The following is a 19,980-nucleotide window of genomic DNA, read 5'->3' on the forward strand; positions in this document are numbered from 1 at the left end:
GGACTTTGAAACCGAAAGATATAGATAACATTGAGAATCAGTCCTGATTATAAATCTTTGTTTTCTTGGACCGTCAAAAGTTGAATCTTTTAAATTGTATTCGGAGTCTTATTATGACCATTTTTGTTATGATCCTCGGATTCAGCTAGTAGCCCTACCACTTTGCAATCGTTGACACAATGTGTCTTTTAAAAAAAAAATTTTGACAAATAGCCATTTTTATAATATATTCGTCTCTTTATATATATATATATATATAGTAATGCTGTATATAGTCATGCAATGTATAAACGTCGTCTAGTTGTTTTGAGAAAAATAGAGTTCACTATTAAAAAATTAATTATTTTTATATGAATCTCATATTTATTCATATTTTTTAAAATGATTGCGTCACGCTTGCACACTCACAACTATAATTATTATTTATATATATATATATATAGATGAAATTGAAGCGTATTCAAGGTGATATATTTACAGAGCGCGAGTTGAAAGAATATCACTATAAATGATGCACATAGAGACAAACCGAAAAAGGGACATTTCATAAAATTATTGTGAAGATGTTTTGTTTCACATGAGGAATATGGATTTGCATGAACTATCCACAATAATATGAAGCAAAGATGCTCTCAATATATTCTCTCATGATGTGTACGTAAACATTAAATATTGGGTGCCGTCATATGTTCTATTTTCAAGCTAGTTTGTAAAACACAATATTTAAATGGTCACTTAATTAATTGTATCCGTAAGATTTAATTTATAATATTCAAATTTAAAATTAATCTGCCAAATCAAATAATATATATATATACATATATGTTATGTAAGTACTTTAATAGATGTGTTATCTACTCTAACTTATAAATAGAATTATATATATTTATATATATATAAGATCGAAAAAAACTTCCCTTTTTGTAAAGGTGTGTGCCCCTAATATGAAAAGAAAAACTAAAACCAAAGCATGGTGATCAAGATAATGATTGAATTTGAAGAAATCCATAACTTAAAATAGAAATTTGGAATTGGGGATCATGATGAGTAATACTACATGAAGTCATGGAGTTATATGCAAACGTCATATAATCGCTTTGAAAAAAACACTACAACAGATTACACTTTTACCAGCGATTAATAATCGCCGCGAAAACAAGAAAAATCCCCGCTATATCAATATCCCGGCGATCACATAATCGTTGCATGTTCGTCGGTACTATTCAGCCACTTCCTATATACTGCGGCGTAAAGAAAAAATCGCTGGCATATATAGCATATATTCCAGCGATTTTATAATCACCGGGAAATCAATTTAAAAACGTTCTCTATTTCGCAGCGATTTAGGAATCGCTGCCATTTACTAACCCAGCAAGTTCTGAAGCGCTGCGATATATTTATTCGGTTATGAAATTTATTTCCCAGCGAGTACAAAATCGCTGCCACAGTAAATAGCAGTGATTCTAAAATCGCTGCTATATAAATTTCGGTTATGAAATTTATTTTCCAGCGATTCAAAAATCGCTGGTATATACTGTTACAGCGATGTTTTAATACTGGAAAATAAATTTCATAACCGAAACCTATTTGCCAGCGTTTGTAAACTTGCTGCTATTTAGTATCCCAGCGATTTCAGAATTGCTGGTAAATAAATGTCACAACCGAAACTTATTTTCCAGCGATTCATGAATCGCTGGCATAGACTATAGCAGCGATTTTAAAATCGCTGCTAACTCGAGCATTATATCCCAGCGTTTAACAAATCGCTGGATTATATATGGCAGCGAATCATAAATCGTTGTTTCATAATGTCCCAGCAAGTATGGAATCACCGGTATAGGATATGCCAGCGATTTGTTAAACTCTGCCAAATAGTTTAATAAAGAGAATCTATTTCCCAGCGATATAGAAATTGCTGGGATATAGTATAGCAGCGATTTTTGTTTGCTGGGAACTACAGTTGAAAACTGGAATTTGTTTACCAGCAATTATAAAATCGCTGCTATACCAAACAATGTGGTTGTACATGTTTATTTGTTGTTTTTTACTGTTTTTAACGGCGAATTTTCAATCGCCGCCAAAACTTGAGCATCGAATTTTAATAACCCATTATTCTTACTAAGTCCCATAAGATCTAGTAAGAATAATGGGTCTCATTAATAGTTCCCAAGCATGAAAATTCACGTAATTAGTGAATTTTCATACTTTCATCCAATTATACCTGATTGACATGACCAATTATAGTTTCCATACATCAACAAATATAGCTGAGACCATTCTATCAAAGTGTTTAATTTCACACAAGTGTCAATTCAATTAACTATCATTGGGTGGAAATTCTTACTGATCATATCTCAAATACAAGCTGAGCGATTAATTACATAATAAACTATCATATGTATTATATAATTGATTTGAAGACTGTAGTATCACTAAAATAATCTATACCAAGTTACACATTAATATAATAAGTGAGACTTATGTTTGGGACATTTCCACCCACACTTGGGCACTTTGGGCATTTGATTAACAATGGTGGCGAGCATGAGACCCATTTCACTGACACCTATTTTCAGATTGCATGGAAGTCAATACATGCGTATTTTCCCCTGAGATATCATAACAGTGAAACCCAATCATAATGTATTCAAGTAATTGGAAGATGAAGCCTCAAAACTAATATTTAAAAGAGGAAAATGAACGTGATCATAAAATCAATTTCATGGCAGTTACCTTAGTCTTTGTATTAAGTGCATCCCGGGCCCATCATTGCTCCATGCTCGGAATTTATATTAGAAGGTTCTCACCCGTAAGCGTATCCGTCACTCCTCATTGGACTAACCACCATTGTCCTATGCCTTGCTTTCAATCAGCTTCATATATAAGATACGGTAGCATGAAATCCAAGAGTTTTTGGTATAGCTTTAGAATCAACATGTAAAGGACATACCGGCTGAAGGATATTTGGTTGTGATCTACCACTACAACCATTCATATTAGTCTCACCAAAGTGGCTATTAACTGGGAAAAAAAAACAACACGGGTAAGAAACGTATCCAACTAAAAGAACAATTATAAGTATGCCTAATTCCAATAAGTTATGCATTTAAGTCAAACCTTCAGGATGCATCTATTCACGTCAACACTTGCTCGGCGAGGTTGTCACCACTGATGACCAATAAAATAATGCATAAAAAAGAGATAAAATCCCAGCTTGTCACCACTGATGACCACCAAATTAAAGTTTTCCACCTAAGGTGGCCACCCTTTTCATTTTCTTATCCATCTTAGAAATGCTATTGTTTACCAACCCTTTTTATTTTTACCACCTAAATTAGGTGACACATTTTTCATATGAACTTTACAATCCAGACTCCAGAGACCTACAGTTTAGTCCTTTACTTCCATCACACTTTTCCCTCGAATCAGATAATTACAACTTGTAATTATCATTTAGAAAAATTAAAAAATATGCCATATTCAAGAGACCACAAAAAAAAAAAATGGTTAAAAAGAAAGACAATTGGGGTCCCAAATGCTGTATATCATGGATTTCAGAAAGACAAAACTTGTCCTAGTTCTTGTGAGTAAAAGAGAGTAGGAACAAAGTTGAGTTGGGCATGTGAGCACTAGGAGCCAACACATAAAGTAAGAATAAGAACCAAGCCATGTGATTCCATGCTTTATTCCATAAAGTGAGATTCATTATCAAAAAATTAATTTTTTTTATGTGAATTCTGTATTTATTTACTTTTTTTAAAAATAATTATACGACGTTTGCATACTCAAGATTGTAAGTACGATTTCTTAAACTAACGAGTAATGAAAAAGTCCAAAGCATACATGTGACGCCCTCAAATTCCGTTTGGGATCGGATGGACATTTGAAGCGTCGAGACATGCAACACAAGATTACCTGCCCCCGTTCATGACATATAAGATGCAATGTTCCTAACATGCATTTAACATTATACAATATTCGCAGCGGATAATTTTTTTCTTTAGCAATACTATGCACCAAATTGAAAATATTTCAAATGCTTAAAACATACTTCATACATAAAGACCCATTGAACAGTTCACAACACTAGTCCAAAATGGTTATGATCCAAAAAGTACTAGAGATGCAACTCCATCGTACAAGTAGTAATTTACGTTAACTACTATATTAATATTGACGTCGCACCGTCGCTTAGTCAACTGTGTCTAGTTGATCAGCTCCTGATTCTCCTTCAGGTCTTGTAACAAGATCTACTATTCGGGGAGAATGGTAGTTGGGACTACCAAAGTAAGATTTGATTACAAATCTCAGTAAGTTAACAAAAAACTTCTACACAAGCTAATGATGCATGGATGACAGTAAAAGCATAAATGCATAATTAAATTCATAAGTAATTAAAGCATAACTTGGCGTACAGCATAACATAATTGACATAACTTAAATTGAAACATGAACTGAACTTGACTTGACATGAACTTGATCTGAAACTTGACTTATCATGAACTTGTTCTGAAACTTGACTTAATATGAAAAATACATACTGCACAGTTGTTGTAGTCCCATGTATTCTACGTGTAAATACATACTCCACAGTTGTTGTGGCCCCATGTATTCTACACAAACTTGACTTAACATGAAAAATACATATTCCACAGTTGTTGTGGCCCCATGTATTCTACGTGTAAATACATACTCCACAGTTGTTGTGGCCCCATATATTCTACACATCACAATACAGTTAAATACATACTCCATAGTTGTTGTGTCCCCATGTATTCTACGTGTAAATACATACTCCACAGTTGTTGTGGCCCCATGTATTCTACACGTCACAATTGCTATGTCTTATGTAATATATGCATCACAATTGCTGTGACCTCATACTTCGTGTGCGACATATGTTGTGGACCCCACGAAACTGAATGTACTCAAGATGAAACGTGACTGGAATACAAAAGGACTGAAGCCCTGACATAACATAACGTGACTTGAACATAACTTGAAATACATGACCAACTTGAGATAGAAACATTTCGTAACATGGCATAACATATAATAGATAACATATTTAACATGACATACTTGCAACAGTGAATATTACATGACTTGACATACATGTAATAGATGAGATACTTAGCATGACGTACTTGTAAGGTACAGTAATACATGACAGAATATATTATGTAACAAATAAAAATTGATGACGGAATAAATTCTGTATAATAGACAATTACGTGATAACTTGGCATGGCATGACATATATGATAACACACATGCATACACTGTAGTTCCCTTACTTAGCACACATACACAATAGACTGCTAGTAAGTTAAAAGCTAACTTACCTCGATCTCCGCGTTTCTTATAAAACCTCAAGCGCGATCACGAGGAACTGTAATTAGTGATTCTAAAAGTTAGCATTGAATTAATAATAACTTGAAATATGAAAAATACTAACTTAAAGAGTAAAATTTCTATTTTACTCTCTACTTGTAGGAAAATGACCGTTTTACCCATAACTTAAGGATTTTGCATACTAAGTTCAAAAGTCACCAAAATTTACATCCCTCATATAAATTTTATCCTTAACTCAAATATCAATTTAGAAAAATTTAAAACTAATCACAACTATTTAAAACTCCATAGGGCCGAAATTCCCATATGCTATTTCCATTGATTTTTGTTTCTAACTTGTTTTGATTAACCTTTTGATCTATGACTTATAAAGATGTGATCTTCAAACCAAACCATCACATGGTTTAAAAAGATATCCTAAAATATATATAAGCTTCTAATTCAAGATCACATGGTTAAAAATTAACCAAAACATAAATTTAGCCAAGAACATCCACACTTTGGCTTATCTGAATATCTCTTTGCATAAAATTTCATATCTTTGAAACTAACATCAAATATCTTCAAAATAATAATATAACATGTATATAAGATGCTTATGATCCTCCAATAAAATTATCTAAGTCATTGGAATAGGTTTAGACCACCAAAGAGTTAAACTTTCTCAAAACAGAAACTGTTTTTCCTCTTCCAGTTTCTAAGTTTCTAAATCTAAGAAAACTTTCATCAAAACCTTTAATCATGCAAAAATCCTCAACCAATAGTCATATATACATGTTAAAAATACTCCATAAAAATTTCGGACCAATATCTATCCATTAGCTTGGTCAAAAACTCCAAACTATAATATATTCTCCAGTTTATCTTCCAGAATGACCTTTCTATAGTTTACATAATATTTGACTGACCAAATGATTTTCAAATGGGACAAATAAGATATCCATCTAAACTAGATTCAAAAGGGAACAACTTATATGAAAGAGACGTTATGATAAAACACTTACAAAAGCTTCGAAATGGGCGTGCAAAAGAACTGCTAAAAGCTGTCCAAGAGAGAGTGTTTGATATTCTTTTAATGGAAAGTATAAATTAAGATAATTTCGTGGGGAGGGGTGGCTGGAGATACTTATGGATGAGATATGTAAGAGATGAGGCTGGAGTGAGAGTTAAGTGTAGGACTCTCTTACCCGAAATGAGAGTTAAGTGTAGGACTCTCTTACCCGGAGTAAGAGTAGAGTGTAGGACTCTCTTACCTAATAATATCTATAAAAATAAATTCAAGATATTTTTACCCAATAATATCCACGAAATTAGCTTAAAATATTTTTATCCAATAATATCCACAAAATTAGTTTAAGATATTTTTATCTAATAATATCTACAGTTTTGAACAGACGTTTTGTCCGAAAATATAAAAAAATGTTATTGCGCCATAAGACCTTAAATAACCCTCCGAGTCTAATGGCACAAACCATAATACATTTTGACACTTCTAACTATCTCTAATAATTAAAAACACACTTCTGATACCATAGTAAATAATAACACTAACTATGTAGTTAGACAAAAACCTATACGATTAATGAATTCATGAAAACTTATGGGGTCTTCACGAGGTTTCTAAAGTTAATAGAAATTTCACAATTAAATTTCTATCGGGCTGTTACAATCTCCCCTCCTAAAAAAAAAAAGATTTCGTCCTCGAAATCAAAGTAAGAAATAACAAGTTAAGGAATAGGTGTTGCTTACCAACTTGCTGTCTATCTCGTATATATTTGCCTTTGAGATTATGTCATTCCTTAACTCTCTTACTTTAATCAACAATTATATTATACTTTTTTCCACAAGGTTGGCCAAGTTGTATCGACACACTCTCCAAACCTAAAATTTCAAGTAAATAATCTTTCGAAACTCTTCTTTAGAAAAACATAAGCGATATACTTTAAGTGTTCTTGTAAATACCATAATTAGTAGAGAATTCATCAAAATTAAGCCGTTAACCTCTCTCTCTCTCTCTCTCTCTCTCTCTCTCTCTCTCTCTCTCTCTCTCTTTGTTTTTTTTTTAACTAAATCGGTGGCCCTCTGTTTTAGACCAGACAACTCTGATCCGCATGATTTTTATAGGTCTTATGTAACTGTTAGGCGCCGCATAGCTATGACACTACTTTGCTCTTCTGTAGTTGTCAGGCGTCGCAGTTATGATACTACATTGCTCTTCTGCAGTTGTCAGGCGCCGCATAGCTATGACACTACTTTGTTCTTCTGTAGTTGTCAGGCACCACAGCTATGATACTACATTGTTCTTATCTCTTGTAGAGAAATGCTTCACGAGAGATGATTCGTCATAATTTTCTCTATAAAAGAATTATTCAGTTTATCTTCTTTCGCATCTCATCTTCTTCACTTTTTTGAAATTAGTCTGCATTCTTACTCTGCAATCTCTTTCTGCTTACTCACTTTGCAATGGCTCAGCAATCTTCTCATTACCAATACATGAGGTATTCTGCACCTCGTTCACTAGTTGTTTATACTTCTTCCGTAGGTGCTATAATGCAATCCAATAATGATCTGACTAATAAGTCAGATAATGAACTTATCTAGGAGCTTGTGAGTCTCGATATCCGATACTCATCAGCCATTGTCGCATATTCTCAGCGACTGTAATCTATGACTGGTGGGGTTGACAAACTCCACGAGAATATTTCTATCCTTCAGAGACTTCTTATGGAATCCAACATGAAGATAGAAGCACTAAAGCGAGAGAACAGAGATTTAAAATCTTTGCTTAACTCTTCTTTTCGAGTGGCTACTCCTTTAGATAGGAAATGCATGCAGATTTTTGAAGAGCAAGAGCGTTTAAAGATTGAGGCAAAAAGTCTCAAATTTCTGTAATTTTGCTTTATGATAATAAAATAATACCTCACAAATATTCATATTTGTGTTTCTATCTTCTGGTAGATGTTTTATGTGCTCCATTTTATTTCTTTCAGGGATTTTCATATATATAACATGCTCCAATGACTCATATAAATATGCATTTAATCATGCATATCCAAACTCCCAGTAATCTTCAAATTAATAAAAACCTCAAGGAGTTCTACTGGTCTAGGACTAACTTACTTCTTTATAATCGCAACAGTCAGTCCTCTTCTTAGGTGGTACTTCGATAACTGACCAGTTAATAACTTAAACTTGAGACTTTTTCTCTTATGATTGTCATAACTCTTCTATCCATCATGAGTTATCAATTATTCTAACTCTAAATGATTTATTCCTAATGTTCACATAAATCCTCAAAATCAAGATTTTACTCCCCATATAATAGTCTTCAAAAGAAGATCGATTTATGTATCCATAAAGATAGTGCTTTGCCAGAAATCATTTACTGGCGGCATGGTAATACTATTATCATAAATGAATCCTACTAAGGCTAAAGTTTCTCCTAATCAAATTACTCTTCCAAACACAATTTCTATCGTATTCTCATAATCAAAACAATTCTCCAAATATGTGGAATACCATTCATCAATCCTAAATATCCTTTCTCATATTACTAAAAGGTATTCTATATCTACATTGGTATGAACAATAATACTTCTAATGAAAATTGTTACTCTTACCACTAGGGTAACAATTCAGCTTTCAAGCTGAATTCTCAAGTACTACCACAATTAACAGAAACAATGACTCGTTTGAATCAAACAATGTATAATTTACCAACCCCAATGACTTGACCTACTCCAAAATAACAATAATGCAATACTACCATCAATTGCAATTAGATCAACGTTAACTATGTTTAACCACATATTGGTCCTAGTAAAATACCAGTGACAATACCAGCTCCTGCAGTTCCTGGGGCGCCAGCATCTACGTCTCTCTGAGTGACAGCATATACTCTAATGGGTATGTGCACTTGCCGTAGTTGTGGATGTCTAAACACATTGATCAACAAACTTACCACCTCAACTAATCCTTCATCCATCGAAAAATTCTGATCATCTTGATTGTTATCTCCCTTAGGATTCCGAGGTATTATATCACGAGTCATGTGTCCCTTCTTGAAACACACGAGTATATGTATTAAAACCACATACTACCTTTCATACCTTAAGAAATTCAAGCCTACTGACAACTAAAATTTCAAGCCTAATATTTGGTGCATTTCCTAAGGACATGTGGATTTACTACCCAGAGACGTATTCCTCTGATATCACCCTGTGAAGCCCTCAAATTCCATTTGGGATCGAACGGACATTTGAAGCGTCGAGACATGCAACACAAGGTTACCTGCCCCCGTTCATGACATATAAGATGCAATGTTCCTAACATGCATCTAACATTATGCAATATTCGCAGCGGATAATTTTTTTCTTTAGCAATACTATGCACCAAATTGAAAATATCTCAAATGCTTAAAACATACTTCATACATAAAGACCCATTCAACAGTTCACAACACTAGTCCAAAATGGTTATGATCCAAAAAGTACAAGAGATACAACTCCATCGTACAAGTAGTAATTTACGTTAACTACTATATTAACATTGACGTCGCACCGTCGCTTAGTCAACTGTGTCTAGTTGATCAGCTCCTGATTCTCCTTCAGGTCCTGTAACAAGATCTACCATTCGGGGGGAATGGTAGTTGGTACTACCAAAGTGAGATTTGATTACAAATCTCAGTAAGTTAACAAAAAACTTCCACACATGCTAATGATGCATGGATGACAGTAAAAGCATAAATGCATAATCAAATTCATAAGTAATTAAAGCATAACTTGGCGTACAGCATAACATAATTGACATAACTTAAATTGAAACATGAACTGAACTTGACTTGACATGAACTTGATCTGAAACTTGACTTATCATGAACTTGTTCTGAAACTTGACTTAACATGAAAAATACATACTGCACAGTTGTTGTGGTCCCATGTATTCTACGTGTAAATACATACTCCACAGTTGTTGTGGCCCCATGTATTCTACACAAATTTGACTTAACATGAAAAATATATACTCCACAGTTGTTGTGGCCCCATGTATTCTACGTGTAAATACATACTCCATAGTTGTTGTGGCCCCATATATTCTACACATCACAATGCAGTTAAATACATACTCCACAGTTGTTGTGGCCCCATGTATTCTACGTGTAAATACATACTCCACAGTTGTTGTGGCCCCATGTATTCTACACGTCACAATTGCTGTGTCTCACGTAGTGTATGCGTCACAATTGCTGTGACCTCATACTTCGTGTGCCACATATGTTGTGGACCCCACGAAACTGAATGTACTCAAGATGAAACGTGACTGGAATACGAAAGGACTGAAGCCCTGACGTAACATAACGTGACTTGAACATAACTTGAAATATATGATCAACTTGAGATATAAACATTTCGTAACATGGCATAACATATAATAGATAACATATTTAACATGACATACTTGCAACAGTGAATATTACATGACTTGACATACATGTAATAGATGACATAGTTAGCATGATGTACTTGTAAGGTACAGTAATACATAACAGAATATATTATGTAACAAATAAAAATTGATGACGGAATAAATTCTGTATAATAGACAATTACGTGATAACTTGGCATGGCATGACATATATGATAACACACATGCATACGCTGTAGTTCCCTTACTTAGCACACATACACAGTAGACTGCTAGTAAGTTAAAAGCTAACTTACCTCGATCTCCGCGTTTCTTATAAAACCTCAAGCGCGATCACGAGGAACTGTAATTAGTGATTCTAAAAGTTAGCATTGAATTAATAATAACTTGAAATATGAAAAATACTACCTTAAAGAGTAAAATTTCTATTTTACTCTCTACTTGTAGGAAAATGACCGTTTTACCCATAACTTAAGGATTTTGCATACTAAGTTCAAAAGTCACCAAAATTTACATCCCTCATATAAATTTTATCCTTAACTCAAATATCAATTTAGAAAAATTTAAAACTAATCACAACTATTTAAAACTCCATAGGGCCGAAATTCCCATATGCTATTTCCATTGATTTTTGTTTCTAACTTGTTTTGATTAACCTTTTGATCTATGACTTATAAAGATGTGATCTTCAAACCAAACCATCACATGGTTTAAAAAGATATCCTAAAATATATATAAGCTTCTAATTCAAGATCACATGGTTAAAAATTAACCAAAACATAAATTTAGCCAAGAACATCCACACTTTGACTTATCTGAATATCTCTTTGAATAAAATTTCATATCTTTGAAACTAACATCAAATATCTTCAAAATAATAATATAACATGTATATAATATGCTTATGATCCTCCAATAAAATTATCAAAGTCATTGGAATAGGTTTAGACCACCAAAGAGTTAAACTTTCTCAAAACAGAAACTGTTTTTCCTCTTCCAGTTTCTAAGTTTCTAAATCTAAGAAAATATTTCATCAAAACCTTTAATCATGCAAACATCCTCAACAAATAGTCATATATACATGTTAAAAATACTCCATAAAAATTTCGGACCAATGTCTATCCATTAGCTTGGTCAAAAACTCCAAACTATAACATATTCTCCAGTTTATCTTTCAGAATGACCTTTCTATAGTTTACATAATATTTGACTGACCAAATCATCTTCAAATGGGACAAATAAGATATCCACGTAAACTAGATTCAAAAAGAAAAAACGTATATGAAGGAGACTTTATGATAAAACACCTACAAAAGCTTCGAAATGGGCGTGCAAAAGAATTCCTAAAAGCTATCCGAGAGAGAGTGTTTGATATTCTTTTAATGGAAAGTATAAATTAAGATAATTTCATGGGGAGGGGTGGCTGGAGATACTTATGGATGAGATTTGGAAGAGATGAGGCTGGAGTGAGAGTTAAATGTAGGACTCTCTTACCCGAAGTGAGAGTTAAGTGTATGACTCTCTTACCCAGAGTGAGAGTAGAGTGTAGGACTCTCTTACCTAATAATATCTATAAAAATCAATTCAAGATATTTTTACCCAATAATATCCATGAAATTAGCTTAAAATATTTTTATCCAATAATATCCACAAAATTAGTTTAAGATATTTTTATCCAATAATATCTACAGTTTTGAACAGACGTTTTGTCCGAAAATATAAAAAAATGTTATTGCGCCATAAGACCTTAAATAACCCTCCGAGTCTAATGGCACAAACTATAATACATTTTGACACTTCTAACTATCTCCAATAATCAAAAACACACTTCTGATACCATAGTAAATAATAACACTAACTATGTAGTTAGACAAAAACCTATACGATTAATGGATTCGTGAAAACTTATGAGGTCTTAACGAGGTTCCTAAAGTTAATAGAAATTTCACAATTGAATTTCTAGCGGGCTGTTACAATGCAGCCCCCCTTTCTATTGCTCTTACTAACTTTAAAATCAAATAACATTGTTGTTTCTAATTTGGTAATTTCAAGATACAAGTTGTAAAAATGGCATGTTAAGTTCGAGACCTTATCAAATAGTACTATTTCTCATGCATGTAGGTCCACCGACGAGGCCGGAATTGACATTAATATATAATGTCTCAAGACCCAAAAGAATAGAGAGCGAAGATAAAAAGGTAATATGAAGCCATGTTAATTTGATTATATCGGTTTAAAAATGCATTTGAATTTAAGAATAACTTTTGATTTCAAGGAAATTTTACAAAGAAACAAAGGAAATACAGTACTAATCAAACTTTGCTAATAGATTCTGAAATCCTTTTTATACAATTAAACACGATATGTATATATACATGCATACACCAACTTCTTTTTATTCCTGATTTTTCGAAGTTGCTTAGAAAATAGAAAGAAAATGCAAACTAATTAACAACTTATTTGTAATTAATGAGATATTGGCAAATATAGCTAGGGACCGGATCATGTTTTCCGGCTAGCAACATACACTTGGCTTTTGAATAGATATGAACACTTGAAAGGTGGCTAGCTAGGCCTGCTATCAATGACATGGTTCATCCAAGAAGTCCTGAATCAAAAGACCCCCCGGTGGAGGGCAACCAAAGATTTCCGGCGATAAACCGGCGACGGTAAAAGTCTGAGCTTCAGCAGATGTGAGAGAAGAATGGTAGCCAGGCCACTTAACCCTACCAGAAGTGGAGGCACCAGGCCCTGAGTTCATTTATTCCCCATAATACAGTGTATTCAAGGCAAAAGACCCCGACCATGGCGACCATCCTGCTGGGTGAATTAACCCACCAAGAGACGACTGCATGATTACCGTCCTCGAATGCTGCTTCCATGGCCTTCCAAGATACGTAGCAAACTTCGACGGCACAGGAGCGAGGTCGGATGCTGCTGCTATCTTACAGTTATGGATCGAAATGCCGGTGTTTTCATCTGAGCTGCTCCGACCTTGTGCTGTGATGAAGTTGTCGCGCCCTGACGGAGGCTTCCTCACGTATATTCCACAGCTTTGGAAGACGGCCGCGGAGTTGCCGAATATGAAATCTACTGTACCATAGATATCGGTTTCTCTATAGAACTGGCGTTTGGAGAGAGTGTAGAGGGTGTCTTGGTAACCGAGGATGGAGCATCGGAAAATCACCGACTTGTCGGAACCAACACGAAGGGCAACAGCTTGGTGTTTTTCCGGGCCCGCAGAGTTCACAAATGTAATGTCTCGAGCTATAAATCCGTCTCCCATGGCGCCTGTAAGAGACATCCATATTATATTAATGTTTATCAAAATTATATATGGTCAGCCCCACATTAATTTAATTTGAGTGACTATTTAGAAACACATAACCACCAAATTAAGTACATGAAATAGTGATCCCAGGCCTATCAAGCGTATATTTCTGATCCTCGATCCCTATATAGCTAACCACAATATTTCTTAAGAGTTGGGCTTATCTTCTTCTGATCTCATGATCAAGAAGATGGCCACTATTTCCAGGGTCGCTTTCATCATCTAAAGGAAAGTAGGGAACAATATCAGAGCTGGTTATGGTGTTTGTTTAATCAACGTGTGGCCTACGTGAAGCTGGAGATCATCCATCGATTCTTCCCATCCACCCACAATTTTAATATGAGCATGCATGCTAGCTAGCATGTACATTAATTATTAAAATTCAGTTCATAATTTGGCCAAAGAAATGATATTTGGAGTAATGAAATATGCAAATATTGTATAATTTAAATATAGGATTCACGTAAAAAAAAAAAACAATAATTTTTTAATAATAAACTCTAATCTTTCTTAAAGAGATTGTATAGCATTTGCGTACTTTACGTTTGTTTATAACATTTCTATGATATAATTAATTGAACTATCACAATAACGTTTTTATTGTTTTGAACGGACTATATATAATATTAAAGGGGTAATAAAAACCGATTTGAAATTAAGTTTATTGGCAGAGGGGCTAAATAAAATAATAATAAGAAATTTAAAAAAAAAAACATAAAACAAAAATTGTACACGTGGTGAGTACTTTCCTTAATTATAAGGAAAATGATAGGGTTACTACTCTTTTACTACCTATTTACTACTCATTTTGTATTTAATTTTTTATTTTACTTGATGATTAAGGAAGTGGTTGTTAGTAAAATTATATACTTTTTTAATTTTTTCTTAATGGCTAAAGATGTTAAAAAATTACTTAAAAGAAAATGATGAAAAAAAAAATCATAATAGCTTATAAGTAGTAAATGAGTAATGATAAAATGAGTAATGATAGAGTAATAAGCCTATGACTACCCTAATTATAATATGTACGTACCAACGGTGGCAGTCCCATAAGTGGTCGAGCCATCAACAAAATTCTTATCACCAACAATGACCGTTACGCCCTTTCCATCCCCAACCAACATGACGTTATGTTGCTGATAGAGTTTGTGAAAAGTATGATAAGAATTCCCATTATTTCAACAATGAATACAGTGCAGTATATATAGAATACAAAGGAAGCTTTTCCTGCACAATAAGACAAACAGAGTGCGTGTAGTACATAGTGTATTTCATCACAACAGAATTTGATTTTATTCTCTGCCAAAACTGATACAGGCATGGCCAGAGGCCACACACCAACCTAGCTACTTGATTCCTGAAGTTTCTGGATCCTTTGCTGAAGTGGTGGAGTCTTGTGATGAAGTGGTAGAACCTTGTGATGTGGTGGCCAACGTGGATGGCTCAATACGCCCCCGCGAGCCTAACGGGGTATCAACAACTGTGAGGCTCGTTCGAAGAAGATGAAACCGAGATGATGCAATAGGCTTTTTAAGGATATCAGCTAGCTGATCTTTGGATGGGAGAAAGGCAACTTGGAGGGTTTTGGCAGCAACTCTGTCATGGACAAAATGGAAATCAATTTCCATATGTTTTGTACGAGAGTGTAAGATGGGATTAACGGACAGATATGTGGCACCAAGATTGTCACACCATAGAATAGGAGTTTTGGGAAGAAAAATCTACAATTCTTTTAAATGATTTTGAATCCAAAGTAATTCTGCAGTAGTATTGGCAAGGGCCTTATATTCGGCCTCTATGCTTGAGCGAGCAACAATTCGTTGCTTGCGAGAACACCAAGAGATCAAATTATTACCTAGAAATATACAAAAACCACCCGTAGAACGACGGTCATCTAGGCAACAAGCCCAATCAGCATCAGAGAAGGCTTGGAGCTGAAGAGAGGAAGACTTGTTGAGAAAAAGACCAAAGTTAAGGGTCTGTTTGAGGTATCTGAGAAGACGTTTAACAGCTTGCCAATGTGAGTATTTTGGATTTTGCATGAATTGACAGATTTTATTTACTGTGAAAGCAATATCTGGCCGAGTAAGAGATAAGTATTGGAGACTCCCAACAATACTACGATAAAGGGTAAGATCAGAAAAACTGGGAGTGTCTGAAATGGATAAACGACTTTAGGGTGTCATTGGAGAATTAGTGCCATTGGTAGAGAGCATATTTGCTCTAGATAGCATATCACTTATGCATTTCCTTTGAGATAATAAAATGCCAGTGTTCAAGTAGGAAATTTCAATGCTAAGGAAAAAAGAGAGTCAACCTAAATCTGTAACAAGAAAAGCAGAAGCTAAAAAGGAAATAAGGTGGTCAATCTGAGATGGGTCAAAGCTAGTTAAAATTATGTCGTCGACATAAACTAACACATATATGATGATTGATCGAGAACTATAAATGAATAAGGATGGGTCTGCTTTTGAAGGAAGGAAGCCATACTCACATAGACGAGAGCTTAGTTTTGCAAACCAAGCACGTGGTGCTTGTTTGAGGCCATATATGGCCTTATGCAAACGACATACATACTCAGGGTGATCGGGATGAACAAATCCAATGGGCTGAGACATGTAAACAGTTTCGGTAAGCTCACCATGGAGAAACGCATTTTGTATATCTAACTGGCGGAGGAGCCATCTGTGAGACACGGCAAGAGACAGGACCAATCGGATTGTAGATGGCTTTACAACCGGACTGAAGGTTTCAATGTAGTCAATGCCTTCTTGCTGGTGGAAACCCTTGGCAACAAGCCTGGCTTTGCGCCATTGGATGGAGCCATCGGCATGGTACTTCATCTGAAAAACCTACCTGCAACCAACAACATTAGATGAGGAGGGGGAGGGGGAACAAGTGACCAGATTTTGCTCTGAAGGAGAGCTTGAAATTCACGGCTCATGGCATCACGCCACTGGGGAAAATGAGAGGCAACAGTGTAGGACGAAGGTTCTGAAGGAACAGAGATAGTGAGTGTAAGACAATCGCGGGAAGAAGGGTATGGAATCTGACCATCGGTGAAGAGTTTTGGGCGAGAGCTGTTTGTTTTTGAGCGGGTTATGATGGGTGACCTAGGAGGTGGTGGGGGAGGAGGAGGAGGTGGTATTAGAGAATGTTCTGAGTTAGGGTTGGAGTGATTCGGATTACAGGTAGAAGGGGGGGATTGACTTGAGGTGATGAGGGGCCGAAAGTGGACGGGCTAGAAGTTGGGGTTGAAGGGGTGAGATTATTTGAAGTGGATGGGCCGAAAGTGGACGGGTTGGAAACAGAAGGTGAAGAAGTGGGATTATCTGAAGTGGATGGGCCGAGAATGGACAGGCTGGAAATTGGAGGCAGAAGTGGCAAGACTGTATGTGTTGAGGAAGAAAAGTGGGAGTCCAAATTAGAAGAAGAATTGTAGGGAAAAGAATTTTCATTAAACAGAACGTCACGAGAAATGTATAAACGATGGGTAGGAAGGTGAAGACATTTGTACCCTTTGTGAGTGGGGCTGTAGCCAAGAAAAAGACATGAGAGAGAACGAAAATGAATTTTGTGGTTATTGTAGGGCCTTAAATTAGGCCAACATTTGGATTCAAAAACTTTGAGAAATGAGTAATCTGCATCTTTATTGAAGAGAAGAAAATGTGGTGATTTGTTGTGTAGAGATGGTGAGGGAAGAAAGTTAATGAGATAAGCTGCCGTGTGAAAAGCATCAGACCAAAATTTGAAGGGAAGGGAAGCTGTTGCTAAAAGGGCAAGACCGGTTTCAACTATATGACGATGCTTTCTTTCCACTACACCATTTTGTTGGTGAGTGTGTGGGCATGAGAGTCGATGCGTGATACCTTGATTTTTAAGAATATGGGTTAGGGGTTGAAATTCACCACCCCAATCACTTTGAACAATTTTAATTTTGGCATTAAATAATCATTCAACATTTTTTTGAAAATGAATAAACATGGAAGTTGCATCACCCTTAGAGGCCAATGGATAAAACCAAGTATATCAACTATAATCATCAACAAAGGAGATGTAGTAACGGAAACCATCATGAGAAAGATAAGGGGATGGACCCCAAACATCAACAAAAATTAAATGTAAAGGTCTAGTAGACCGACTAACATTGAGATGAAAAGATAATTGCCTACATTTGGCAAGGGGACAACTGGAACAAAAAAAAGAGGATTGGGTGGGGATAAATGGTAGACACTTAGTGCGTAGGATATGAGATACAAGCCGTAAGGTGGGGTGGCCTAATCTATGTTGCCATTGGGCGATGGTAGTCCTTTCACCAACTAGAGCAGTAGGAGTAGATGTGGAAGTGGCTGGAGGAGGGAAGAGATAAAGCCCATTATGCGCTATGCCTTGACGTAGCAAGGTCTTGGTATGTTTGTCCTTCACAAAGAAAAAAGAGTCATGAAATTCAAAGAAGACACAGTTATCACGGCAGAATTGATTGACAGAGATTAAGTTCTTTGTAATATGAGGTACATGCAATAAATTATGAAGAAAAAATTTAGAAGATGAAGAAGAGATGTGAGAGTCACCAATATTAGAGATGGGAAGATTTGTGCCATTGCCAACAGTGATCTGCTCAGGGCCAGCATACGGTTGAGAGGAGATGTTTAAGTTGTGGAGGTCAGATTTCATGTGGTTTGTGGCTGCAGAATCAGGGTACCATTGGGAGTTAGAGGAGGGTTTGGAGGTTGTGTAGTTGGCTGAAAAAGATGGAGGTGGATCATATTGATAGGCTTGGTTGAAACGGTGGTAGCACTGAAGTGCAATATGAACAATCTTATTGCACACTTGACAAGTGGGTTTGGTTGAAGATGATGAAGAATGTGAAGGGGAGAAAGAAGTTCTACTGGCATGTCCTGCATTCCGACCACTACGTCTAGCATTTCGAGCAATACGGAAGGTAATGCGTCCACCACGGGAAAAAGAAGGAGTGGTGATGTTAGCTGTTGGAGTTGGAAGGAGGCCATGCTGGATTGAATGTAGGGAGATGCGACTTTCAAAAGTTAAAAGTAAATTAAAGAGTTCAGCTGAGGTGACAGGTGTGGCTCTAGTGGATATGGAGGTGACAAAGGATTCAAACTCAGAGTTGAGGCCATTGAGGAGGTAGGACACAACCTCAGAATCACGAAAGGGTTCACCAGCTGCTGTCATTGTATCAGACAGAAGGCGGACCTTCTGGTAATAGTCAGTGACTGAGAGAGATCCTTTTTTGAGGTTAGTGAGTTGATGTCGAATTTGGAAAATTTTGGCTTGAGACTGAGATGTAAACATAGTTTCAAGAGTTACCCATAGCTCACGAGAGGTGCGGGATGAGATTACTTGAGCAAGAATGGGTTCAGTAAGAGAAGAGAGGAGAGTGCTGAGGAGGAGTTGATCGGCTCGGCGCCATTGAAGATAGGTAGGACTGGTTTTGGGAGGAGCAGTTATAGGTGATGAAGAAGCAGAGGGTGAAAAGAGAGGAGGAGGTGGTGGGTTTGAACCATCGATGAAGTGGAAAAGTTCTTGACCATGGAGATAGGGAATGATTTGGGCTCACCAAAGGAGGTAGTTATCAGTGCTGAGCTTAACAGAGACAATATGAGAAAAGTTGGTAGGAATTTGAAGGATTGGGGGGGGGGGGGGGTGGGCGTCTCCTGTTCTGAAAGAGAAGAATCAGCCATGGTTAAGAAGAGAAAAAAAAGAGAGGTGAAGACGTGAGTCACTTTCTGGCTCTAGATACCATGATAGACTTTGTGAAAAGTATGATAAGAATTCCCATTACTTCAACAATGAATACAGAGCGGTATATATAGAATACAAAGGAAGCTTTTCCTGCACAATAAGACAAA

At 35.8% G+C, this 19,980-nt stretch overlaps 1 protein-coding gene across 1 annotated transcript; it reads right to left on the minus strand.

Moving 5' to 3' along the window:
* Nucleotides 1-13,105: 13,105 nt before the first annotated feature.
* Nucleotides 13,106-15,249, minus strand: LOC122302318 (probable pectinesterase/pectinesterase inhibitor 16). Its single transcript, XM_043113516.1, has 2 exons — nucleotides 15,144-15,249; nucleotides 13,106-14,070 (listed from the first exon to the last, which is right to left on the minus strand). The coding sequence occupies exons 1-2, from the start codon at nucleotides 15,232-15,234 to the stop codon at nucleotides 13,541-13,543; spliced, it is 621 nt and encodes a 206-aa protein (XP_042969450.1). The 5' UTR covers nucleotides 15,235-15,249; the 3' UTR covers nucleotides 13,106-13,540.
* Between the last annotated feature and the right edge of the window lie 4,731 nt (nucleotides 15,250-19,980).

This window comes from Carya illinoinensis, chromosome 1, assembly GCF_018687715.1.
Source record: "Carya illinoinensis cultivar Pawnee chromosome 1, C.illinoinensisPawnee_v1, whole genome shotgun sequence".
Lineage (NCBI taxonomy): Eukaryota > Viridiplantae > Streptophyta > Magnoliopsida > Fagales > Juglandaceae > Carya > Carya illinoinensis.